Consider the following 26,980-nt stretch of genomic DNA (forward strand, 5'->3'; position numbering starts at 1 on the left):
AAAGCAAGTTTAGATTTCATTAGACTTATGTACTTGTGGCCAAACAGATCTCCAGTTGAAACTTCCAGAAGACAGTTGGCTGTTCATATCTCAAACTCAGGAGGGACTGAGATGAGATATAGTAATTTGTGAGAAATTACTTTATGGTAAAAACCTTTAAGACAGATGAAATAGCAGAGGGAGAAGGTGTAGAGTTAGAAGGAAGGAATGTAACAGGCGGAATAGAGGTATCACCAGTGCTTAAAAAGAGAGCAGAGGAATTAGGTAAGTGACGCAAGGTCATGCAAGAACAAACTTGTCCCAGCCTCCTGGAATTTTCCAAGTTTTAGTGCCAAAAGTCCCGTGTCCTGGGAAAACTGAGGTGGTTGGTCACAATAGAGCTGGTAAAGTTGAAATTTGAGAGTAAAAATCCAGAAAAAGAGTATATAGCCAAGTAAAAACTCTTCTTAGACAAATAATGTGTGCATTACTGTGGAAGGTGTCCTGGTGAGGAATAAACTGAATCCAGAGAGGTACATGGATCACACTTCAGTTCAGTCTTTTTTGTTTTTGTTGGTGATTGCCTGCTTTTTAAAAATTAAGATATAATTCACATACCATACTTACAATTCACCTTTTTAAAGTGTACAATTTAAAAAGTCACAAAATTGTGCAATCATCACCAGTATGTAATTTCAGAACATTTTGATCACCCCAAAAAAGAAACCTAATATCCATTAGCAGTCATTCCTCTATTCCTCTCAAAACCCAAGTCCTACCACTGATCTACTTTCTGTCTCTATGGATTTTCCTATTCTGGACATTTCATAGAAATGGAATCATTCAATGTGACAATTTATGTCTGGGTTTTTGTCATTTTGCATAATATTTTCAAGACGCATCCTTGCTGTAGCATGTATCAGTAGTTCATTCCTTTTACTGCAGAGTAATATTCCCTTGTACATCTGTACACATTTTTGTTTCTCCATCCATCAGTTAATGGACATTTGGATTATTTCCAGTTTTTATGCTGTTATGCATAAAGTTGCTTTTAACATTATGTACAAGTTTTTGAGTGGACATGTGTTCTCAATTATCTTGAGTTTTATACTCAAGGAATGAAATTGCTAGGTCATATGATAACTGTATGTTTACATTTTTTAGGAACTGTCAAGCTGTATTTCAAAGCAGCTGCCCATCTTACATTCCTATCAGCATGTGAGAGAATTCCAATTTCTCTACATCCTTTCCAACACTTGTTATTGTCAGTCTTTTTTGTTATAGCCATCTTTGTGGTGTGAAGTGTGTGAATGGTTATCTTATTGTGATTTTGATTTATATTTCACTAATGAATAATGATGTTGAGCATCTTCTCATGTGCTCATTGGATATTTGTATCAGTTCTCTGGAGAAATATTGATCAAAATCTTTTGTCCATGTGTAATTGGATTATTTGTCTTTATTGTTGAATTGTAAGAGTCTTTATATATAATGGATACTATATCCTTTTCAGATAAAGAATTTGCAAATATTTTCTCCCATTTAGTAAGTTTTCTTTTCATTTTCTTGATAGTACCTTGAAGCACAATTTTTTAATTTTGATGAAGTCCTATTGATCTATTTTTTCTTTGGTTACTTGTGGTTTTGGTGTCATATCTAAGAAACTGTTGTCAAATCCAAGGTTATAAAGATTTATAAGACTTTTATAGTTTTAGCTCTTACATTTAAGTCTTTGATCCATTTTGAGTTACTTTTTGTATATGGTGTGAGGTAGGGGTCCAATTTAATTCTTTTGCATGTGGCTATCCAGTTGTCAGAAAGTGGTGAGAGCAGACAGACGTGTCTTGCTTCTGATCCCAGGAGGAAGGCTTTGAGTCTTCCCCATTAAATATGATATTAGTTGTGGGGTTTTGGTAGATGTTCTTTATCAGGTTTAGGAAGTTTCCTTCCATTTCTAGTATGTTGAGTGTTCATATCATGAAAAGGTGTTGTTTTTCTGCATCTATTGAGATGATAATGTGTGTTTTGTCCCTTATTCTATCAGAATGGTGTACTGCTTTGACTAATTTATATATGTTGAACCAATTTTGCATTCTTGGGATAAATCCCACTTGGTTATCCATTTTATATGTTGCTTTATTTGATTTTCTAGTATTTTTGATGATTTTTTGTGTATATATTTATAAGGGATATTGGTCTGTAGTTTTTCTGTGATGTCTTTGTCTGATTTTCATATCAGGGTAATACTGGCCTCATGGAGTGAATTTGAAAATATTCTCTACTATTCTATTTAGGAAGAGTTTGTGAAAGATTACAGTAACTTTTTCTTCAAATGTTTGGTAGAATTCACCAGTAGAGCCATCAGCTTTTCTTTGTGGGAAGTTATTTAATTACTTAAGTTCTGTCTTAGCTGAATGAAAAGTAAAATTGAGTAAAAATTGAAACATGATTCAACTTTGCCTTTTTATTTTTATTTTTTGTGAGGAAGATTAGCCCTGAGCTAACATCTATTGACAATCCTCCTCTTTTTTGCTGAGGAAGATTGGCCCTGGGCTAACATCCTTGCCCATCTTCCTCTACTTTATATGTGGGACGTGGCCACAGCATGGCTTGACAAGCAGTGCATAGGTCCACGCCCAGGATCTGAACCTGCGAACCCCAGGCCGCCAAAGTGGAGTGCGCAAACCTAACCACTATGCCACTGGGCTGGCCCTGTGGACTTTGCCTTTTTAAAAGTTTGTTTTTTTGTTATTTTTTTCACTCTGATATTCTTTTGGGATAGGAGATTTAATAATTTTGTAGATGTTTGGATACACTAGAGGAAATGAATATTTAAAAATATATACTAGATAAAAACATTGCTTCTTTTTGAAAGATGTCTCATTTTCTGAGTAAAATTCAGCCAAGAAGAAAGGGAACATGTTTTCATATGCAAAGGATCTGTTAGCTATGATTTTATTATGAATGAAGGTATTATACAGAGAGAAGCGGCCTTTTCTGTACTATTTTTAGCCTCCTATTTACATCAAAATGTGATGAGTATTTTTTTCCTAAGTTAAAAGGTTTTCTCATCTGCAGTCAGAGGTATTCAATGTCACAGTCCAAGGTCCTATTACCACTTGTAGTAGGGACCATACGGAGCATGTGATATTAGAAAAATAAAAGCCCCAACTAAAAAAAAATATGTTTTTGTCTTTCAGAATAAAGTCAGTGCAGCCAGTAACTTGAAAATAGAGAATACTAGGAACGCTGATGTTTCCAATTCGTGGTTATAATTAGGCAGTGACAGAATTTTTTAAAAATTGTGTAGCTTTGATTGTCTTCATTCTCTTTGTATGATTTGCCAGTTTACACAAATCGTTCTATGCCAGTTCACAATGTCTTACACAGCCCCTCTTTCTGCTGTAAGTATTTTAAGATAGTGTTGCGTTTATCTGTGTTTGAATGCTCAGAGGAGAAGGTGCCTTCCTCAACTCCTTGGGTATTAAAAGAGTTTAGCTCTGTAAGAGGAGAGCCATGTAGATTTCTACGTAGCAGTTACGTTGTGTGGAACTTGCTGGTCATTAGTTACTTTCACCAGTTATCCCTTGTTGACTGGAACGCAGCCTCTGTTAATGATGCTCTGAACAGTTCCTGTGTTGGTGACCCTGACGTTGGGGACCTTGCCCGTTGTATACTGTCTGTGTCCTTTGTTCCTGTAAGTAGAGGATGTTTTAGCTAAATGGAATTTTTCCCCCTCCTGTGTAGAGCATCTGACTTGAGTCCTATTCTTCTTTATCTTCTTGATTCTGTCAGGAAGCCTACGAGTCACTTTTACCTGAAGCCCAGGGCCAGCCCCAAGCAGCCAGCTCAGTGGATCTCCATCCCTTCGGCTTTCTTGGGCCGGTCTTAGGTCATAGATATTTGTCCTTAGGAACAAAGAATTGTTTTTAAAACGATGTCCTGAAAAAGCTAAGTTTGTGCCAGCCCAAGCAGACATTTGATTGAGCTCCTTCAGTGTCGGCTTGACTTCGAGCCACATGACGTGGGTGACAACTGAGCTGTGATGGTGCGTGCATGTGGCCTGCATATGGCAGACAGACAGGAACATTGGCAGTGACTTGGCCCAGGGTCAGTCAGCAGGGAAGGGGCAGATGTAGTTCTAGAATCCAGATGTCTGGATTCACAGTACAGGATGGGTTCAGAATCTGCAGATATCTGCATTATTATTATTAATTATTATTAATCCAGGAGAAGAGTTTTGCAATTCTTCAGGGAGTGATGGGCAAATCCTTCCTTCAAGGGTTCAAATCACATATTTCTTGTCCTTGCTCTGGCGCTCACTTGCTGGGTGACATTGGCCCCGTTGTTTTATCTTCCTGGATCTTAGTTTTCTATCTGGAATATAGGAGGAAAATTGTTTCTAGTTGTCTCATTGGGGTTTTTTGAGGATGAAATGAGATAAAGTACAGGAGAAAGTTGTGTATAAATTACTATATAGATATTATTCACATATTCTGCTAAGGCAGCAATGAATAATCTTTACATTATTCATTCTTTCATCCGTTTAACAAATATTTACCAAGCTGTTACAGTGTGTGCATATTGGCATGATTTGAAAAAAATATTTTTGGCTGATCCAGTCAAAACATGGGCTGTCTCTTTTCACATCTATTAGTGTTTCTTATGATATGCAGGTCACACTACCCCACTGTGTATCACATGTGCCCCTGTGCTTGAGTAGGGAGCCCAGGAACTGGGTATTTGGAAAATTTCCCTGAGTTATCCCATACTGTCCTGATCTAGAACCATTGGTATGTACCACTGAGGTGTTCAGTAAAAATGAAGATCAATCTACTGGGGCTTTGGGGAGAAAAAGGAAGAAAAAAAGGGAGGAGGATTGGCAATAGATGTTAGCTCAAGGCCGGTCTTCCTCAGCAAAAAGAGGAAGATTGACATGGATGTTAGCTCAGGGCTGATCTTCCTCACCAAAAAAAAGGTCAGCTGGGATGAGTAATAATTCCACAAATCAAAATTAATGTGAGTGTCACTGAATTGGACCTCTCTTCCAAAACTCCTGTAGGGAGGAGACAAAGGGAAATAAATATTGGCAATATTATTTTTTTTCACCTCTTTAATTTTTTGTTTATTGCAGTAACATTGGTTTATGACATTGTAAAAATTTCAGGTGTACATCATTGTACTTCTATTTCTGCATAGATTACATCATGTTCACCACCAAAATACTAATTACAACCCATCACCACACACATGTACCGAATTATCCCTTTCATCCTCCTCCCTCCCCCCTTCCCCTCTGGTAACCACCAATCCAATCTCTGTCCCTATGTGTTTGTTTATTGTTGTTATTATCTACTACTTAATGAAGGAAATCATACGGTATTTGACCTTCTCCCTCTGACTTATTTCACTTTGCATTATACCCTCAATGTCCATCCATGTTGTCACAAATGGCTGGATTTCATCGTTTCTTATGGCTGAGTAGTATTCCATTGTGTATATATACCACAGCTTCTTTATCCATTCGTCCCTTGATGGGCACTTAGGTTGCTTCCAAGTCTTGGCTATTGTGAATAACGCTGCAATGAACACAGGGGTGCATGTACCTTTACAAATTGGTGTTTTAAGTTCTTTGGATAAATACCCAACAGCGGAATAGCTGGATCATATGGTAGTTCTATCCTTGATTTTTTGAGGAATCTCCATACTGTTTTCCATAGTGGCTGGACCAGTTTGCACTCCCACCAGCAGTGTATGAGAGTTCCCTTCTCTCCACATTCTCTCCAACACATGTTGTTTCCTGTCTTGTTAATTATAGCCATTCTGACGGGCGTGAGGTGATATCTCATTGTAGTTTTGATTTGCATTTCCCTGATAGTTACTGATTTTGAACATCTTTTCATGTGTCTGTTGGCCATCTGCATATCTTCTTTGGACAAATGTCTGTTCAGGTCTTTTGCCCATTTTTTAATTGGGTTGGTAGTTTTTTTGTTGTTGAGATGCATCAGTTCTTTATATATTTTGGAGATTAAGCCCTTATCAGAAGTATGGTTTGCAAATATCTTCTCCCAATTGTCAGGTTGTCCTTTCGTTTTGTTGATGGTTACCTTTGCTGTGCAGAAGCTTTTTAGTTTGATGTAGTCCCATTTGTTCATTTTTTCTATTGTTTCTCTTGCCCGGTCAGACGTGGTGTTTGAAAAGATGTTGCTAAGACCGATGTCGAAGAGCGTACTGCCTATGTTTTCTTCTAGAAGTTTCACAGTTTCAGGTCTTACATTCAAGTCTTTAATCCATTTGGAGTTAATTTTTGTGCATGGTGTAAGGTAAGGGTCTACTTTCATTTTTTTGCATATGGCTATCCAGTTTTCCCAACACCATTTGTTGAAGAGACTTTCTTTTCCCCATTGTATGTTCTTGGCTCCTTTGTCAAAGATTAGCTGTCCATAGATGTGTGGGTTTATTTCTGGGCTTTCGATTCTATTCCATTGATCTGTGTGTCTGTTTTTGTGCCAGTACCATGCTGTTTTGGTTACTATAGCTTTGTAGTATATTTTGAAATCAGGGAGTGTGATACCTCCAGCTTTGTTCTTTTTTCTCAGGATTCCTTTAGCTATTCGGGGTCTTTTGTTGTTCCATATAAATTTTAGGATTCTTGGTTCTATTTCTGTGAAAAATGTTGTTGGAACTTTGATAGGGATTGCATTGAATCTATAGATGGCTTTAGGAAGTATGGACATCTTAACTATGTTAATTCTTCCAATCCAAGAGCACGGAATATCTTTCCATTTCTTTGTGTCTTCTTCAATTTCCTTCAGAAATGTTTTATAGTTTTTGGTGTACAGATCTTTCACCTCTTTGGTTAAGTTTATTCCTAGGTATTTTATTCTTTTTTTTGCAATTGTAAATGGGATGGTATTCTTAATTTCTCTTTCTGCTACTTCGTTGTTAGTGTACAGAAATGCAACTGATTTTTGTATGTTGATTTTGTATCCTGCAACTTTACCATACTCGTTTATTACTTCTAAAAATTTTCTGGTGGATTCTTTGGGGTTTTCTATATATAAAATCATGTCATCTGCAAATAGTGACAGTTTCACTTCTTCCTTTCCAATTTGGATCCCTTTTATTTCTTTCTCTTGCCTGATTGCTCTGGCTAGGACTGCCAGTACTATGTTAAATAGGAGTGGTGACAGTGGGCATCCTTGTCTGGTTCCTGTTCTTAGAGGGATAGCTTTCAGTTTTTCACCATTGAGGATGATATTAGCTGTGGGTTTCTCATATATGGTCTTTATTATGTTGAGATACTTTCCTTCTATACCCATTTTATTCAGAGTTTTTATCAGAAATGGATACTGTATCTTGTCAAATGCTTTCTCTGCATCTATTGAGATGATCATGTGATTTTTATTCTTCATTTTATTAATGTGGTGTATTACGTTGATTGATTTGCGAATGTTAAACCCTCCCTGCATACCTGGAATAAATCCCACTTGATCATGGTGTATAATCTTTTTAACATATTGTTGTATGCGATTTGCTAGTATTTTGTTGAGGATTTTTGCATCGATGTTCATCAGTGATATTGGCCTGTAATTTTCTTTTTTTGTGTTGTCCTTGTCTGGTTTTGGTATCAGGGTAATGTCAGCTTCGTAGAATGAGTTAGGAGCTTCCCCCTCCTCAATTTTTTGGAAGAGTTTGAGAAGGATAGGTATTAAGTCTTCTTTGAATGTTTGGTAGAATTCACCAGGGAAGCCGTCTGGTCCTGGACTTTTATTTTTGGGGAGGTGTGTGATTACTGTTTCGATCTCCTTACTGGTGATTGGTCTATTCAAATTCTCCACTTCTTCTTGATCCAGTTTTGGAAGGTTGTATGATTCTAAGAATTTATCCATTTCTTCCAGATTGTCGAATTGGTTGGCATATAGCTTTTCATAGTATTCTCTTATAATCTTTTGTATTTCCGAGGTGTCTGTTGTAACCTCTCCTCTTTCATTTCTGATTTTACTTATTTGTGCCTTCTCTCTTTTTTTCTTGGTGAGTATAGCTAAAGGTTTGTCAATTTTGTTTTTCTTTTCAAAGAACCAGCTCTTGGTTTTATTAATTTTTTCTGTTGTTTTTTTGGTCTCTATTTCATTTATTTCTGCTCTGATTTTTATTATTTCCCTTCTTCTACTGATTTTGGGCTTGGTTTGTTCTTCTTTCTCCAGTTCCTTTAGGTGCATTGTTAGATTGTTTATTTGAGATTTTTCTTGTTTCTTGAAATAGGCCTGTATCGCTATAAACTTCCCTCTTAGAGCTGCTTTTGCTGTATCCCATAAATTCTGGCATGTTTTATTTTCATTTTCATTTATCTCCAGGTATTTTTTGATTTCTTCATTAACCCAGTCGTTGTTCAGTAGCATTTTGTTTAATCTCCACGTTATTTGTGGCTTTTTTGATTTTCTTCCTATAGTTGATTTCTAGTTTCATACTGTTGTGGTCAGAAAAGATGCTTGGTATTATTTCAATCTTCTTAAATTTATGGAGACTTGTTTTGTGCCCTAATATGTGATCAATCCTGGAGAATGTTCCATGTGCATTTGAAAAGAACGTGTATTCTTTGGTTTTTGGATGGAATGCTCTGTATATATCTACTAGGTCCATCTGTTCTAGTGTGTCGTTTAAGGCCAATGTTTCCTTATTGATCTTCTGTTTGGATGATCTATCCGTTGGTGTAAGTGGAGTGTTAAAGTCCCCTACTATTATTGTGTTACTGTCTATTTCTGTTTTTATGTCTGTTAATAATTGCTTTATGTATTTAGGTGCACCTACATTGGGTACGTAGATATTTACAAGTGTTATATCCTCTTGTTGGATTGTTCCCTTGATCATTATGTAATGCCCTTCTTTGTCTCTTTTTACAGTTTTTGTTTTAAAGTCTATTTTGTCTGATATGAGTACTGCTACCCCAGCTTTCTTTTCATTGCCATTTGCGTGGAGTATCTTTTTCCATCCCTTCACTTTCAGTTTGTGAGTGTCTTTAGGTCTGAAGTGTGTCTCTTGTATGCAGCATATATATGGGTCTTGTTTTTTTATCCAGTCAGCCACCCTATGCCTTTTAATTGGAGCATTTAGTCCATTGACGTTTCAAGTAGCTATTGATAAGTATGTACTTACTGCCATTTTTTAACTTTTTTTTTTTTCTCAGTGTTTTAGTAGTCCTTCTCTATTCCTTTCTTCTTCTATACAGAATTGATGGTCACTTTAATTTGACCTCTGTCTGAAAGCTGTACTTTTAACTCCCCTCCTCCCTCCTTTTATGTTTTTGATATCATATCTAACCTCTTTTTTGTGCATTTGTATCCATTACGTTCTAATCATGGAAATAGATAATTTTTCCTATTTGTGGTCTTTTCTTTTCCCCTTAAATCAGTCCCTTTAACATTTCTTGTAGCACTGGTTTCTTGGTGACTAACTCCTTTAATTTTTGCTTATCTGGGAAAATTTTGATCTCTCCTTCCATTCTGAATGATAACCTTGCTGGGTAGAGTATTCTTGCATGTAAGTTTTTTCCTTTTAACACTTTAAATATATCATGCCATTCTCTTCTAGCCTGTAAGGTTTCTGCTGAGAAGTCAGCTGATAGCCTTATGGGGTTTCCTTTGTATGTAACTTGACATTCTCTTGCGGCTTTTAGGATTCTTTCTTTATCTTTAATTCTGGACATTTTGATTATGATGTGCCTTGGTGTGGGCCTCTTTGGGTTTATCTTGTTTGGGGCTCTCTGTTATTCCTGTACATGGATGTCGTTTCCTTCCTTAGGTTAGGGAAGTTTTCATCTATTATTTCTTGAAATAGATTCTCTGACCCCTTGTCTCGCTCTTCTCCTTCCGCGACACCTATAACACGGATGTTAGTGTGCTTGATGTTGTCCCAGAGGTCCCTTAGACTGTCCTCACTCTTTTTAATTCTTTTCTTTTACCTGTTCAGCTTGGGTAATTTCTTCTAGTCTTTCGTCCAGCTCACAGATCCGTTCTTCTGTATCCTCTACTCTGCTTTTGAGTCTCTCTAATGAATTTTTCATTTCCAGTATTGTATTCTTCATTTCTGATTGGTTCTTTTTTATATCTTCCATTTCTTTGTTGACATTCTCACTGAGTTCATCTATTCTTCTCCCCAGATCAGTGAGCATCCTTAACACTCTTAGTTTGAACTCTCTGTCGGGTAGGTTGCTCATTTCTGTTTCACTTAGTTCCTTTTCTGGGGTTTTGTCCTGTTCCCTTACTTGGAATGTATTCCTTTGCCTCCTCATTTTGTCTCCTTCCCTGTGCTTGTGTCTACGTATTAGGTAGGTCAGCTACGTCTCCTGCTCTTGGATAGATGACCTTATGTAAGTGATGCCTTAGGAGGCTTCCAGTTTGCTTCCCTCAGTTCTCAATGTTCCAGGGGTGACCCCTATGTGGGCTACGTGTGTCCTTCTGTTGTGGCCTGTTAGCTCTCCCTGTAGGCGCCCAGGGAGGCCAAGTTATGCTCCTGGCCAGCTGTTGTAATGCTCAGCTGCTTGTAGTTGTTGTGGGCCCTTCAGTCTCTTTATCAGGTGTGGGGAGCCCCAGCACAGTTGGCTGCAAGTTCTAATACCACATTTGTGTTGCAGTATTTCTTTTAAGTGAGTAGGCCCCCAGCGTGGCAGATTGTTAGGCTCAGGGCCTTACAATTGCTGTAAGCCTCTAGCCTATTAGGTCTCTTGTCAGCTCTCTGAGGATTGCAGCTGGGTGGGGCTGGCCTCAGGCACAGGAGCACCCAATTGTTTCAGGCTTTAGAAGGTGGGGCAAACCTCCTATGTGGGTCTTTGAGAAGCACAAGTCTTCTGCAGCTGACAAACCCTGCTGCCCACAGGTCCACATACACAGTCAACACAGTCCTGCCCCGTGTGAGCGCCCCGACCTCCCCAGGCGGACCCAGTCTCTCCACGGCAGGAGCCCCACACTCTCCACTCACTCCTTGTGCACACCCTGCCCAGCTCAAGTCGGCTCAGTTGCCAGGCTGCAGAGAATCCAGTCACCAATCTATGCAGGCCCACACGTTGCCTGAGGGCTTGTTGTTGGGTGGGGCCAGTCTCTAGGGTGGGCTGCCTGCCCTGGCTGAGCTGGATTAAATTGGTGCTGTAGTGGGTGGGGCAGACCCTGGGCTAGCAGGCCTCAGGGAGAACTCCAATGGCGTCTGTGTCAGCACGCCCACACCAGGCCACAACAATGGCCGCTGCCAATGTCCCAGTCCCTGGAGAGGTCCCACCCCTCACTGAGATGCACTCAGGGCCTATTAGGTGAGTCTCTTTTCACCAAAGCACTGTGCACCTTTATTTCTGGTGATTTTAGGTTGCTTTCTGAAACAGGTGAGTTTGCGCGCGGGCCCTTTAAGAGCCAGTTTTAGTTTCTTTGTGAACCGGGTTTTCTGGGGTGCTCCCCAATGTTTTAGTAGCAGGCACAGTCAGATATTATGCCGCTGGTCTCGATTGTGCTGGGTCCACAAAATGCCCACAGCGGGGGCGCTCCCCAGCTCAGGGCCCCCGTGCCTCCAGGGAGGCTGCGTACCTGTGAGCTGCTTCTGGCGGCCATGAAGCTGGCGACTTGTGAAGGCGGCGTTTTTCCTCTCCAGAAGGGAGTCTCTGCCTCTTCTACCTCAGTTAGGATTGTCCGTTGTTGCAGGAGTTCCTCTTATGCAGTTTTCAGTTCTGTCTCAGGGGTAATATTTCCACGAGTAGTTGTAAATTGGCTGTGTCCACGGGAGGAGGTGAGTTCCGAGTCTGCTTAAGCCGCCATCTTGACTCCGCTCCGGCAATGTTATTATTCGAGAATCGGTGTGCCTCAGGGCCCAGCCCGGTTACTCTGTGAATCACTATTTCCTCTGCTCTTCTACAGAGCCTTTTGTCCAGGATGAGAACAGCCTGCCTGTGCCAGGAAAATAGATGGTTGTTGTGCAAAAACAGGAAGTTTGTAGCCAAAGGAGAGTCTATACCCACTGGCGACTTCTGTGCTGGCATTAGAAGGAATGTATTAAATAAAAGGAAAAGATCATGCCCAAGACCTTGGGCAATCTATGTAGTGAATTAATGTTTGCTTAGTGAGGGGCCAACCTCGTGGCGTAACGGTTAAGCGCGGACGCTCTGTTGCAGGCTGCCGGGGTTCGGATCCCGGGCTCTCACCAATACACCGATTGTCAAGCAATGCTGTGGCGGCATCCCTCATAAAGTGCAGGAAGGTCAGCACGGATGTTAGCCCAGGGCCAGTCTTCCTCACAAAAAAAAAAAAAAAGGTTACTTAGTGAAAATTGATTTTGGTAGATAAATGAATGTAATCATCTATTATGCATATAGCAAATATTAAACATTGTGATGTGTCTTGGCTATCTATAATGACTTTAGATGTCAACACTAGTAATATATAATGGAGGTCATTGGGTAGACAAACTCAGCACATGACATGCCGAAGCAGATCTTCTAAATCTTATTTAACTCTGGGTAGTGTTAACATTTCCATCATTTTCAAATTACCCAAATGTGTAGCATATATTTTAAAATGAGTTCATTTGTTTTTACTCATTCATTCCACAGATATTAGAGATTTACAAAACTATTAAGAAAATATAGCTTAGTTAAGCTGACAGACAAATAAACAGATAATTACAACAAAGTATGATGATAAGGCTGTGAAAGAGATTACAGATTGCCTTGAAAGCACAGAGAAATCTAACTCAAAATTAGAGGCCAAGAAAACCTGTTAGAACCAGTAATAATTGGCTTTTTATCGTATTTATGTTAACAATTACATGTTATCTGATATTATTATGTGATTCTATAAAAAATATTTATTAAGTATAAGCTATGTTCCAAATACTGTACTAAATTAGAGGATGAAGGAAGGAAACCCCCCAAAATAATGTTAGCATAGGACCTGCCCTCAAGTAGTTTATAATTCAATTGTGGAAAATGAGAGATAGACGGATGAATGTATGGATAAGTTGGGGGCTATGTAGGTATAAAGGATACCTTACAATACAAGTAAGTGACAAAAGTCAAGTGAATTACTTTAAAAAGTGTATACGGAGTTTCCTCAAGGAGGGGAATACATAAATAAATATATATATAGTTGTGACTGAGGTAGTCTGGAGTCAGGAAAAGCTACAGGGGCAAAGAAGGACTTTTGTTTTCCTTCCGGAGTGAGTTATAACTAGATAGAAAGGAGAGATTAGGGCGTCCCATCCCAGACTGAGCAAGTAGCTTAGTGCAAGTTCAGAGTGGGGCTGAAGCAGTCAGGCAAAGGGCCATGGAACGTGTAACCTGGTCTGAGAAGCTTATCTGACAAAAGAGTTGGGGAATACAAACCCATAAGGGAAGGTTGGGGCCAGGTCGTAAATATCCTGAAGACCAGGCTCAGGAAGCTGGTTTTACTCTGAAGAAAGACAGGGAAGTATCTGAACATGGAGCTGCCCAGTTGAAGGGAATGTTTCAGGACGATGAATTGTCAGAAGTACGCATGATGGATGATAATAGGGCGTTCCTGGAGAGAAAAAGACCGATTCGTAGATGATGAAAATAGACCAGACCTGGTTAATAATAGTAAGGATAATGATCGTGGTTAAAAAGAAATGGATGAGAGAGGCATCTGGAGGGAGAAAGCAGCAGGCTTTGGTGACAAGTGAATGGGGCAGAGAAGGGAACAAGTAAGAGGAGAGACTCAAAAAAGTGTTCAAGAATTTGAGCCTGGGAGTTAACTTAGGAAAGTTAATGAAAAACAAGGAAATGGGAAAGGCTGGTGGCTCTATGGAATTCCATTTCCTAAGATATACACTTCTCTTCTGATGCCTCAGGGAGATCCATAGAACACTCTGGAACAATAGAGAAGAGAGCATGCGTCTACACTTTCAAGACCTCTCACTAACCTCAGCTATGGGAAAGGTTAGGGCAGAAGAACGTCTAGTTTTACCTGTTTGCTGGTTCTCTGTCAACTGTCCTAGCAACAGCTGCAATTGTATGCTGTTCTGTTTGAGGTACTTCGTGCATTTAACCTTCAGAAAACTTTATAAGGGAACACGATTATCTTCATTTTACTAGTGAGGAAACTGAGGCACAGAGATGTGAATTCCTTGCTCGTGCACACACACCCACTAACAGTGAAGCCAGGCAGTCTGACCCGGAGCCTGACCCAGACTTCTCAGAGGCAGTCACCGCTGGGGTCCATCCACCTCCCCAGGCAGGATCCGCTGACAGCCGTTGTCTTGTTCGGTCCTGGGCCACGCTCCAGAGGGGTTAGGAAACAAGAGTGCCACAGGTTCTTGATTCAAAGGGTTCACTCTGGTTGGGAGTGAGGTGGGCAGAGTATATCATCAGTGAGAAAGTCCCTCTCTGTGGTGTTCTCCCCAAGGTGGGACAAATTCCTGGAGAAGGTACAATCTGATGGATCTAGAAGAGTGTAGAAAATTGCTTTCAATAACATTTTGCTCTAAGTTTCCTTAGGTAGGAAATAAGCAGGCTCTAATTCGTTTTGCCTGCAGAAAGGGGGTGGCGTTGATGTTTAATTTAAAGAAGAGTTCCTGCAGTGCGTTAAAAGTATTCTAGTCTTTTGTCAATAAATTGCCTGTTGCCTTGGAACATGTTTTCTTTGATTGCCTTAGTTGATTTAAAAAAAATTCATTAATTTAAAAAAAAAGTTTGTATCTTGTCCCTCTGCCTTCGCTGTTCACTCCTAGAGGAAGAGGCTGTGCTTCCTGAGTCATTGGTCTGCTGTGAAGTATCATACTGTGCTGCACCATTGGAACGTGACTGAATCGCTTTCTTTTGGTTTGAAAGCGCTGATGGACGAATGAGTCCTGGGTGGATCTGTTGCCCTCGTTGTGAGTGGTAAACGGAACGGATAAAGGTCGGGAGCAGGGAGTGTGGAGATCAGGGAGGAGGATGGAGGCCTCTTTCGGTTTGTCCCTTGGGTTTTCTGCCTTTCCAAGCAACGCAGAGAGCTGTCTCCACCATCTGATGCCCTCGAAAGCATTAAAAGTGTAGAAGTACGTGCGCTGGTCCTTTGCCATGTCATTTACTATGATTGCTCAGGGGACAGTCTTGGGCTGTATTTATGAGCAAAGTTCAGGCCTGGAAAACGTGTGACTTTGAGCTATATTTCAGTGTGTGTGTGTGTGTGTGTGAAAATAAAATTTAGGTTTTTTTGCAATTCAGGTGGGAGGGCATTTAATTTTTCACTTTCGACAAAGTGGGATCTTGTTCACCGCTGTGCTCCCCACAGTGCCCACAGGGACCCTGCACAGAAGGGTTCTCGAGTCCTCTGCTGTTTGGTCCCAGGAAAACAGAACCGAGCTCCGATCTCCTTGCACATCACACCCCAGGCACAGGCGTCCTCCTTCCCCTTCTCTCTTCTATTTCTGCCGTTTGGATTTTCCCATCAGCTGGGCGGGGAGCCCTGGGTCATTCTCAGAGCCTCCCCTCCTTGTGCGCCCCTGTGTCATCAGTGATTGTGTTAGCTAATTCTGAATTCTCTTCACATCTGTTCCTCCTCTCCATTCTCGCTGCCATCCTCTTATTTCGGATTCTCCTTCACCCTGCGTGGAGTTGGAAACCTAACTGGCCTCTCTGTCTCTTGTTCTTTGGCTGGTGGAATTCTCCCCACCAGCCTTGGTCAGGGCAGCAGATCTCAGAGGCCTTCAGGCCCGAGCTGGTGAAGGAGCACAGACCCTGCTCTGTCAGCACCTGCCTTCCCCAGGCAGTGGGTTTTACAAAATTGCCTTACGTCCTCCTCACTGAAGATGCCCCACGCCTTCCTCCACCCTGAGCTTTGGCCCTGCTGGTTCCAGTATCTAATTTCTCACCCACCCACTTTCAAGTCTCTGCTCGTATGCAGTTTTCTCTAAAACTTGCCTGACCGACCACCCACCAGAATTTCTCTCTCCTCTTGAGGTTTGGGGACATCTGTCTTACCTAGAGCACTTCTCATTTTCCACCTCTTATTGGTCTTGGATCTGCTGTGAGTTTATGAGCTCTGTGTTAGTTAATTATTTTCCTACTTCTTGTAGAAGAGGGTTGGTAGGCCTCAAGTGGGATTAGATGCAAAATGAACCACATGCAGGGTGTTCATGCTCTCACTCACTGTCTTTCGTTACAATATTAAATTAGGCGATTAAGTTATACAGGAAAGGCTCAGTGTTGTATACTCAGAACAAAAGAGCTTTTGTTGTTATTGCCATAAAGTTGATCTTTCTGTGTCTCAACATTGGCATAGGAATTGTGATTTTTTTCTTCTGATAAAATTTCAAATTGTAAAGCTAATCCAACAAATTCTCAGTTAAAAGTAAATAAGTTGTTGGATGTGGTTATGGAAGAGTGACATGGCAAAATAGACAAGAAGAATGACGGCTTGCCATCTACTTTGTGTTTTCTTCCCAGACTGTTTTGATGCTCAGATGTGGCCAAAGGGACTGACTTATATTTCTCCTTCACAAACTTTATGTTTATAAACTAAACAAAACTTGGGCATAGTAGATTGTAGATAAAATTTAAATGCAAATATGAGGCCTCTACTTACATAGCAAATTATCCTGTGTGCACTTTAAGATATTCTTTCCAAAATCCCATTTACATCATATTACTTTCTGATTCACACATGTGTTTCGGTTTGCTGTTGCCTGTCAGGTTAAGCCCAAAATCCAGGGTCTGGGCTTCCTGTCATTTCCTCGTCTTTATTCTTTTCTATTATGTCTCTCTTGCTTGCATGTGTCTGCATGCTTTTAGCAACAAGCAAAACTCATAAAAGATGTTAATTTTTACTTACTGGTTGATTGATCATAAATTGCTATTGTTGATTATTTTAACAGCTGTAATCAGAATATATTAGAGAGAAGGAGACTGTACTTATAATTTAACATTGGATTTCTGCAGTATGTTTATATCTCATCTTGAGGAGAAGGCAAAAGGGCTTCAGAAACATCCATCTATTGTGAAATTTTAAGTAATTCTTGGATGAAATAGAGGGAGACACAGAGAGGAATGTGGGAGGTAAGGGTTGGAGACATGCACAGAAGGACTTAAGGCCGATGCTAAGAGGCCGATCACGGAGACTGGGAGGGAAAGGAAGAGCCCTGTGCTGCAGAAGAATCAAGGGTGTCCACCTGTGCAGACACAGCCAGCGCACGTGCTCCGGGAAAGACTGGCATCCCTGTGATACCAAGTAGGACTGCTATCTGGAAGTTTTTGGTTTACAAAGCCCTGGACACATTAAACCTCAGTTAAGTTTCTCCCTAAGGAGAAGGGCATCGTTTTCTACTTTTTTGCTTTAAGAAAGCTGATGCTCAAACTGATTACCGGTAAATGAAGGGTTATTACTCAGACCTCTGATGCCAGCTCTCCCCTTTATTTCATTGCACAGGGGTGAGTAGGACACTCTGTGAGCTGAGTCCTAAAAGCTGAGGTGGTAACCTTCAGAATCTACCTCTCCATCCATCTACCTGCCTGCCCATCATCATTGTTATCTGTCTATCTATCTATCATCTATCTATCTATCTATCTATCTATCTATCTATCTATCTATCTATCTATCTATCTATATCTGTCCATCTACCTACCTACGATCTGTGATCGTCATTATCTCTCTGTCTGTCCATCATCCCTCTCTCCATACATAAGCTGATGGGGTTGTGTGAAGGGGTGCCCTACATCTCGCACTGCCCTGTTCACCCACATTCCCGCCCTTGCCCTCCTTCACACAAACACTTTGCATTCACCAGTACAGACCTGTAGCACACAGTGGTGTCTGTGGAGATGGCCCATACCAGCTCATGAGAGCCAACTGTTACATTTTCAAAAATTTTGCAAACTGGTTGTTCAAACAATAAAAATTAAATTATATAAACTTGCAGCTAGGTAAATTATATTAAAACAAAGTTTGTAAGTACTAAAAACTCACCACTTTCTAATATTTGGTACGCGTGACTGTTTATGCTCTTGAGTTATTCACATCCTTGGCGACTGTATGACAGAAATACCCCATGATGGGAATGCTGTGGTAGCACATCTTTCACCAGCTCCACGTCAGAGTGGCATCACATTTGTTGTTTGGAATCTGCCCTGGTGGGAGTATTTACACCATGGAAATTGGCAAACTCTATGAATCAGCACTGTTTTTGTTGTTTGTTTGTTTGTTTGTTTTGGTGAAACAGCCGTGCATTTGTCAGCACAGCACTGCAAACACTGCTGGTTCTCTCTTTCTGCCTTTGTACACGCTCTCTCCTTTGCCTGGAGTGTCCCTCGTGCTGTCTGACACACACATGTACGTGCACAGACGCATGTGCGTATTATCCACACAGTAAACTCCTCTTCATCCTTTTATCTGGTGTCACTCCTTTCCGAAGACTTCTTAGGCCTTCCAGACAGAGTTCCTCTTTCTCCTCTGTAGTAGTTCTGTGATTCAAGTGCCTTTACTTTAGCATGTGTCATCATGTGTTACACTGAGAGTTGCTAGATTTAGCAAATAAAGAGTTGAATTTCAGGTAAACAATATTTTTTTAGTGTAAGCATGCCCCGTGCAATACTTGGAGTGTACTTATACTAAAATCTTATTCATTGTTCATCAGAAATTCAACTTCAACTGGGTGTCTTATATTTTATCTGGTAACCCTAATTGCTCCAGTTTGTTTAATGTTTCGTCTTCCTAGCAGAGAGGTACCAGGTCTTTTTCCCCACGGTACCCATAGTGTGTAACACAGAGACTGGCTCATAATAGAAAGTTGTGTGTGTGTGTGTGTGTTTTTAATAATATCTGAACTGTTACCCTATCTTATTCCTTATCTAACATGTATTCTTACGTGTTTCTGATGGATAAAATCAGGAAACATTTTTGTGGAATTTGAAATGACATGACAAGATTAATGTTTTATAAAGGTAACTTTAGATCCTAGGTGATCCAGGTTTAGGAAGTGGAGATGGTAGAATTAGGGCAACCAGACAGGAGGCCAAGGCAGTAGGCCAGATGAGTGATGACAGTGCCTGGCAGTGGGGATGAGCGCATGGATATAAATAAAACCTGGAGAGAGAACAACTAGACATAATCCCTGGATACTGATGCTCAATAAGGAAAAAATATAAATGTCTCTGAAGTTTCTTGTTTGGGCAGAGGAGTTGGTGGTGGTACCATTAGCAGGGAGAGAAATATGAGATTTTTATATAAGATCTTTATATAAGAAATATAAATTATGACATAAGAAATATAAGATGGGTCTGGGGATGTTGGAGTCTTTGATAAAGGTGATATTGATGCTCTGGGTATAGATGGGATCTTCCATGGAGTATTTGAAGAAGAGGGTAAATGATGGATCCATAGAGTATATTAATATTTACAGGATGGGCAGAAGAAGTGAAAATAGTAAAAAGAGTGGTTAGATTTTGTGTGGTGGAGATGATGGATTATCTTTCTTTCACTTCTCACTTCACATTTTTTCTGATGGGCCAGTTTCTCTGTTATAACTGAAGTGATGTAGACCAAGGGGCCTCTGTAAAAGACAAGCACCACAGAGGCCCGGCAGCGTGACCTCTTGTGCTCTGGAAAGACCACCTTGGTTGGATTGGTTGGTTGACTGGAGATCCAGAATGACATTATCACTCCAGAAGGATCTGCCAGGACTGATAATAAAGATCTTCAGACAGGGAGGAGAGCAGGATTGCTAGCCAGGGGCTCACGGTGGATTGCCCAGTGGCCTCTCTGGCTTCAGTCTGTGCCCAGAGAAGAAAGGGCCAGGATAGGAAGTTGCCTGTGGTGTGTCATTGATGTTATCCTTAGAAGGCTTTGCTGTTATTATATTTCTCAAACTTGATAATAGGAGCAATTTTGAGTTGATGAGAAAGCATTTGCATTTGAACAGTGAGTTGTTCTAGTTCTGTGACTCAAGGAGTTCCTGAGGAAACTGAGACTGCCAAAGTCCATATGGTCTGGAAAGAACACCACGCTCAGGCTCAAATATGTGTGGGTCAGCAGGGTTTTTTCTTCCAATTCTGAAAGGTTGCTTAATGACTTGTCTCATTATTGCAAATGTTACAATAATAATTATAAATGGTACTTTGCTTCCTAGAGCAGCAAATCTAAATTCTTCCAGTTGACATCAAGATCCACACTAGCCTGCTTCAAGAACCCCCTCCCACATCTCAGTGCCCCCATATTACAGCACCAGCTTTACTGGGTCTGAGGCCCTGATTGCCACATGGGCACATCATGTTGTTTCCTGCTGCCATGTCTTCATCTTATTCCTCTCCTCAAAATTCCATCCAGTTTCTGCCGTGTCTGTCCAAACTATTTGAAGCCCATGAGACCGCAATTCATGTATCCCAGAACCTTTGCTTAGGATCTGAGTATACCAATTGACCTGGTAATCCCGTTTATGGGAAAATTTCTCATAGAAACATGGTGCCAATATATAGCCATATATGTACAAGGATATTTACTGCAACAAATTGGATAAACCTGAATATCCACCAATAGGAAAATGGCTGAATAAATTATGGTACTGCCCTGCTATGGAATCCTTTTAACCATCTGCAGCTGTTGAAAAGAATTAAATGTCATCACCTATCCAATGGATGAACTAGAGTGTTGTTGGGATAAATAAACTTAGCACTGGGACTGCCCAAGACAAACTTATAATAAAGATCAGCCATTGGTACTGCTATGATTATATTATTATTGCTGCTTTCATTATATTTGTTAGTAGAATGCACATCAGTAATACATTTTTAGGTGAATAAGGTAATTTATGCATTACCATCTGCATGCAGAGTCCAGTTGTTAATACAACCACAATGTCGTGTATTTATGCCTAGGCAGAACTGATTTAAAGTATTGCACAATTATTAAACAGCTTGTACAGCACACGTACAAGCCTAGTGGAAGGGATCCTGCCTCTGAGCAGCTGAACTGCCAACACCAGCTCAATCTGAGCCCTGCCCTAAGGGGGTCTGAACAGTTGAAGAAGTGTGAAGGATCCACACACCATTGTCAAGAGTGGTTCATGGTACTGGTGGGACTGGAGCAGAGGCGAAGGAGCCTGTTTACTTGAACACTGCTCTTGTTTGAGTTGTCATGATAAGCACGTGTTACTGCTGTAACTAAAATGACTGAAATTGCAGCGATGCTCCTCTAGTACAGTGACTAGCACATGACAGGTGACTAATATTTGGTAAGTATTATTGTCACTGGTACGACTGCCTCCAGTTGGGTGAACTCTAGGAACCCTCCCCAACAACACCTACCCTGTCCTTTGGAAACACTGCTGTGTACAGTGTATAATACATTTCGTTGCATGGACAAGGCTTCATTCACTGTGGCCTTACCTGCATGGAAGTTTTGTTTTGTTCCAAGAACATATTATTTTTTAAGGCAGAATCATATTTTATACTTAACTTACTTCATCACTTAATTATAAACAAAGTGTTGACAAACAATTGCAATAGGATTATTCCAAATGAATAAGCATTTATGAACCATAGGTTGTTGATTATATTTGGTGGTAATCATTGACTCATTCATTTATTCATTCAGCTGACGTATGTTGAGCATGTGCTCCATACCAGTCACCTCTGCCAGGAGCTGGGAATACAACAGTGACAGACAAGTTGGGCCCATCCTATCATGGAATTTGTATTCTAGTGAGGGAGACACTCAAATAAACCTACATAAATATATATTTGTGAATATGTATAAATAAATAGATAAAATAATTAGAGATTGTGACAGGAACTAGGAATTTAATGAATAGGGCACTATGATAGAGAATATCAGAGGGGCCTGCTTTAATAGAGATCAGAGACGGCCTCTATGAGAGACCTGGAAGCCAACGAACGAGAAGAGGCAGTCCATGACAGCCAGGACAGGTATGTCCCCAGCAGAGGGGGCGGCAGGCTCCCAGGGGGGAAGGAACGTGTCCTGGGCTGGGGATGACTGGAGGGCTCTGGGTGGGTCAGAGGGGCCCGAGGTGAGGGAGGAGGAGCAGACCTAGGCCGGGGCCTGCAGGGCACAGTGAGGACTGGGCCTCCTCCAAGTTTGATGGTGACAGTCCCCAATAATAGCATCTGTTAATTATATCAGGCCGTAGTCTTATAAGGCTTCATGAAATATATTTTTTAACAGTTCAGATAATAACAGATTGCTGTCATATTTAAGAATACTTTTAAATGTTGATCATGAATAATATTTAAAGAACTAAAATAAGTACAGAAAAACCAGTGGGTCTTTTGCAAGGTCAAATCACCAGCCTCAACTGCATTTCTTGTATCGAGGGCTCTCTTTTCTAGGCCATACTGAAAGGAATATAGTGACTGCTTTATTTTTATAAATGACTTCCTTCAAATTGCAGACTTTATTTTTGAGATTGCCTCAAGACTATGTGAGTCACTTGTCTTTTTATATTTTTTAAAAAAACCTTTAAATTCTTAACAGCATTTTATGTCAATTTACCCAGAACATCTGAACATGTTTTTATCAATGTCTAATGCTGTACCATTTACTTGACCATGTTCTTTTTTTAGCAGAACATCCCAAAGCCCAGATCTTTTTTATTTTTTTAGGTCATACAAATGGCTCTATCTGTAACGAACATCCCGAAATTTGAGTGTAGGTTATTCAGACTTCATTTACTCATCAAACATGAGTGCGTGCTGTGTACAAAGCACTGGGATGAGTGTTGTAAGGAGTCAGAGCTGCTGTCAGACCTGACTCCTGCACTCAAGGATGCTCAGTTTAGTGGCAGCGTTTCAGTCTAGAACTCAAGGGAAAAGGAGAGCCTATGTATGTTACATTTTTTTTTAAAAGGGACAAATAAGGCACTGCAGGCATCTAGGGAAGTCATGGATGGAGTGGAGGGTACAAATGCATTGTAATAGGAATGTACAGAGGGAAGAAATGGCTCCCAACCCCCAAAGCAGAGCCAAAGGTGTGTTAACCTGTCCCTTCTCCTTTACTCTTAAGTTCTATCCAGTAGAGCAGTCGGAGTTTTAGAACAGAAGGAGGTTTAAAGGATCATCCAATCCAGCCTCCTTGCTTGAGACTTGCACTGAGGTTCAGAGAGGTCAAGTTAGAATCTGCGCCCAGTGCTGCACAGGAGTCCGTGGTGAATCCTGGCGGATTCCTTGACGGGCAGAGCTGCGTGCTTCCACGTCGTGGGCACACGGTCAGTTTGTACAGGAATTGATGCGTGACCACCAAGGCTCATCCAGAGAATGTGCTCTCGTCTTTTTTTATTTTCAAAGAATCTCATTTTCTTTTCAATGGACTGCTAATTGGAATTTAAATGAGCAAGTGCGTTTTAATCAGATTCTTCTTATCTGAACACTCAGGAGACGGTTAAGGAGAAATTGGATATAATAGAATCAGTTGAGATGTCGATGAGTCACAGGTAGAGCTGCTTCTTGATGGTCAGGTGGCCAACACCAGGGTGCTCTGTAGAGAGAGGGTTTCGAGTGTGTGTTCCCAACATTTTAAAGCAGAAAAAAGAAGAGTCTAAATGTTAACTTGCCACAAGGTCTCTCAAGGCCTCTTTGTTCTGTGACTTTATTTAAATTGGTGTTGTTCCCAATGCTCTGAGGAAAGGGAAGCCTCCAGGGGGAGTCTGTGCCGACGTCTGTTGGTTCTCAGCCCGAGGTTCACGACGTGCAGGGTAGAAACATGAACAGTCACTCTTCTCCAGGTTTAAAGTTATTTTCAATTATGAAGTTTATACAGTTTGGTATGGAGGAGATTCTATCTAAACTTTCATATAATGGTGAGGTGGAGGATATTTCCTTAAAGTTTTTAAAATTGGATTTCTTTTGAAAATTATGGCTCAGATACACTCATTACATATTATTTCAGGTAATGGTCACAAACTGACTTTTTTTTACATTGTCATTGATCGGATGAACACTGGTCAAGTAGTTCTGAGAGTCAACATTTCCATTGTTATTTTTGGAAGTGCCGTATTTTCTAACAATGGTCTCCAGTGAGGACAATTCAGGGCGTTAGACCCTAGGTCAGTCAGAGTGGAGAATGTTCAGAGTTGTTTTAACAAGACAGCTCATGGGAGACAGTCACTGGAATTCCCCCAGGAAATGTTAGTTATTTGCACCTCCCTTGTCATTTTTAATATAGAGGATTTATGTGGTAAATTCAGTGTTATTGCTTTAAATTTGATCTTCAAAAAGATAAACCCAAACCATTTGGGGTTTGATGAAAGATTTTATTAGAAAAAGAGAGAAAGTGTTTCCAGCAAATACACGTAGTAGAAATGCTCTTTGCTTCCTTACTCTGCCGTTTGTTGACGTGCAAGTAAATCAACAGTCCAAGCAGTGGCTGGGGAACTGCTGGAGACAGACGCTGGAAAGACGAACGTGTGAGACGAAGCGCGTGCCCTCAAGAAGCATAAAACGTAAGATGCACCACGGTGTTGGTGTGGAACACTTGGATGGACTCCAGGAGAGTCACTTGACAATGTCGTGGTCTAATTGCCCAGAAGATGCCCCCACTCACTCGCCGAGCCTTCCTCCACTCCTGAGCTTTGTCCTAGAGGTATTTTTTGGACTTAACTGCCTCATGATGCTCCACTGTGCCGTGATAACCACCCCAAAGGCCCTGTCAATGTGGCCAACGATTCTCTGAAGAAAGGGACGTAAAATGAACCAGAAGCAGCCGTCCCAGCTCTGCCAGTGGGATGAATAGAGATTATATTTAAACATCTTTACATGATATAACTTCTCCCTTAAATTATGTTGCCTTGCATGCTGCTGTCTCCAAAGCTGAACCATGATACTCAGTGCCCAGGGAAGGAGAAGGTGGGTATACTGCCCAGTACAACGATGCCATCATTCTGCTTTTGTGTCTCAAAGCTGATTCTTTTATTATTGTCTTCAGCAAACAAACGATTTTAAAATATAAGCTTTGTTAGAAAGAAATGGAATTTCTGAATTATGTTAGATCCATTAACATATCAAGAACTAGGCTGAGATCATAGAATTTCATTCGTGGTGTGGAACCAATGCTCTCTGTTATGCAGACTGAGCCACTGTTCCCTGCTGCTCTGGGAAGAAAGGGCGTGTGATGTTGGGGAGGTCCATTGAGCCATTCCCCAGGTATTATTTATTATAAAGAGAGGGAGAAGATAAGGCAGAGCTCTGAAAGACTGAGCCATACCTCAAAGGCACTGTTGAAAATTAAAAGAAAATCATTTAATACAGAAATGACTGTTTCCAAGTTGAATTTCCAAATTTAAGGTTAGTTCCTTAACCATTTCAACATCAGACTACATTTCCTTTGCTTCTAGGGGTGAAAGGATTAAATTATAAACTCCTATCTCCTCTTACAGTAATTCAGTGTGAACACAGGCAAGCTGCTCTCTCTCTGGTGTTCAGTGTTTTGATACGTTACGTGGTGTGTGTGTGTGTGTGTGTGTGTGTGTACTGGGTGTCTACTAGACGATCCCTTCTGTATTAATTTGCTTGCACTGCCATAACAAAATACCACAGACTGGGTGGTTTAAACAACAGAAATCAGTTTTCTTGCAGTTCTAGAGGCTGGACATCCTAGATTAGGATTTCGAGCATGGTCAGTTTCTGGTGCGGGCTCTTGTCCTGGCCACCTTCTCGCTGTGTCCGCACGTGGCCTTCCCTTGGTGTGTGTGCATGGAGACAGGCGAGGAGCTCTCTGATGTCTCTTCTTATAAGGCCTCTAGTCCTGTAAGAGCGGGCTCCGATTCTACAACCTCGGCTAACCTGATTACCTCCTCAGAGGCCCTGTCTCCAAACACAGCCACACTTGGGGTTAGGGCTCCAACACATGAATTTGGGGGGACACAAACATTCAGTCAGTAGCAACTTCAAAGCCAAAATTTCGTCTTCAACATTTATAATTATGTTAAGTCAATCCCACTTTTATTTAATAAGGTTGGCTATAAATAGCATCCCTAAGTTCAAAACTATATTAATAACATTAAAACCTTGCCTCCCAACTAATGCTAAGTGCTTATGTTTTGAGTCTTCAGGTTCCATGCTTTTATTACCATGTTTTCAAGTTTACAATGAGCAGAACCAAGCTTAGAATGGCATGAGGAAAGAGAAGCTAGTGGCGGGACTTGGAGGTAGTTCAGGAAGTACCGTCGGGAGCCGAGGATGTCCTCCCTAAACCGTGCTCTGTTCTCTTCTCTTTCAATGCTGTTTCCTCTGCCATTGGGTAAAAGGATGGCATAAAATGGCAAATTCATCCGTGAGCCCGGATTCCCCCCAGCTGCGGTGCCACTGGTCACCTGGCTGACATCTAGTGTTCTTGCACAGAGGGCGGTGAAGGTGCAGAGCAGGGGCCCAGCCTGCACAGACCTGTAGGGAGGGAGACGATGTGGAGCAGTGCAAACTGATCTCGGAGACCTCCACGCTGTTGGAGGGGCAGCTCTCGGGAGAAGAGGAATGTCGCTGCAAAGCTGCTTCATAATCTGCCTGATAAAATTGCACTGGGTTTCATTAATTACATGAGGCTCAAATTAATAATGAAATTAATTTCTAGATCTAATAATTGGTAAGTAGGAACTATTCAGAGGTAGTAACTGGTCTGTCATCATAAGTAAAATTTGCATATGGAATGACAGATCAGTTTGCCTCAATGTGGTTTTATTGGAACGTGAAATTCGTTTTTATAAATCATTTTTTCCTTGAAACAGTAATAACATTTTGTCTGCAACACTTCTCAATGACTGCCCTGCACAGAAAATATAATACTTAAGTAAAGTAATTACTTTTGAAGGGAGGTGAAGTTCACTACATACAGTTTTAGAAAAGAGTAAGATAAACTTTTTCATATTAATGAAGAGTTCCATTAGCTGCCCCTAAAACGATTAGACCTTGACATGTGTTTCCATTTTTGCTTCATTTTTAAATAATAGAAAATAGAAATAAGAATAATGTATTTATAGGCCGGGTGACACTTATGTGCAGCAAGGTTTCTTTGCAGAGAGATTCTAAATT

The 26,980-nt window shown here is 40.8% G+C and overlaps 1 protein-coding gene across 5 annotated transcripts in view; it reads left to right on the plus strand.

Moving 5' to 3' along the window:
- RIMS1 (regulating synaptic membrane exocytosis 1) overlaps window positions 1–26,980 on the plus strand; it is a 442,630-nt gene that overhangs the window by 81,103 nt on the left and 334,547 nt on the right. Inside the window, exons 3-4 of one of the 5 annotated variants that reach the window (XM_087438805.1) lie at window positions 3,585–3,589; window positions 15,120–15,141. The exons of the other annotated variants lie outside the window; for them this stretch is intronic. Of the exons in view, the coding sequence (XP_087294931.1) occupies window positions 3,585–3,589; window positions 15,120–15,141 (27 nt within the window). The remainder of the gene's footprint in view (window positions 1–3,584; window positions 3,590–15,119; window positions 15,142–26,980) is intronic. 5 annotated transcript variants of the gene reach the window in all.

This window comes from Ceratotherium simum, chromosome 13 (assembly GCF_057802395.1).
Source record: "Ceratotherium simum simum isolate JZ-2026a chromosome 13, ASM5780239v1, whole genome shotgun sequence".
NCBI lineage: Eukaryota > Metazoa > Chordata > Mammalia > Perissodactyla > Rhinocerotidae > Ceratotherium > Ceratotherium simum.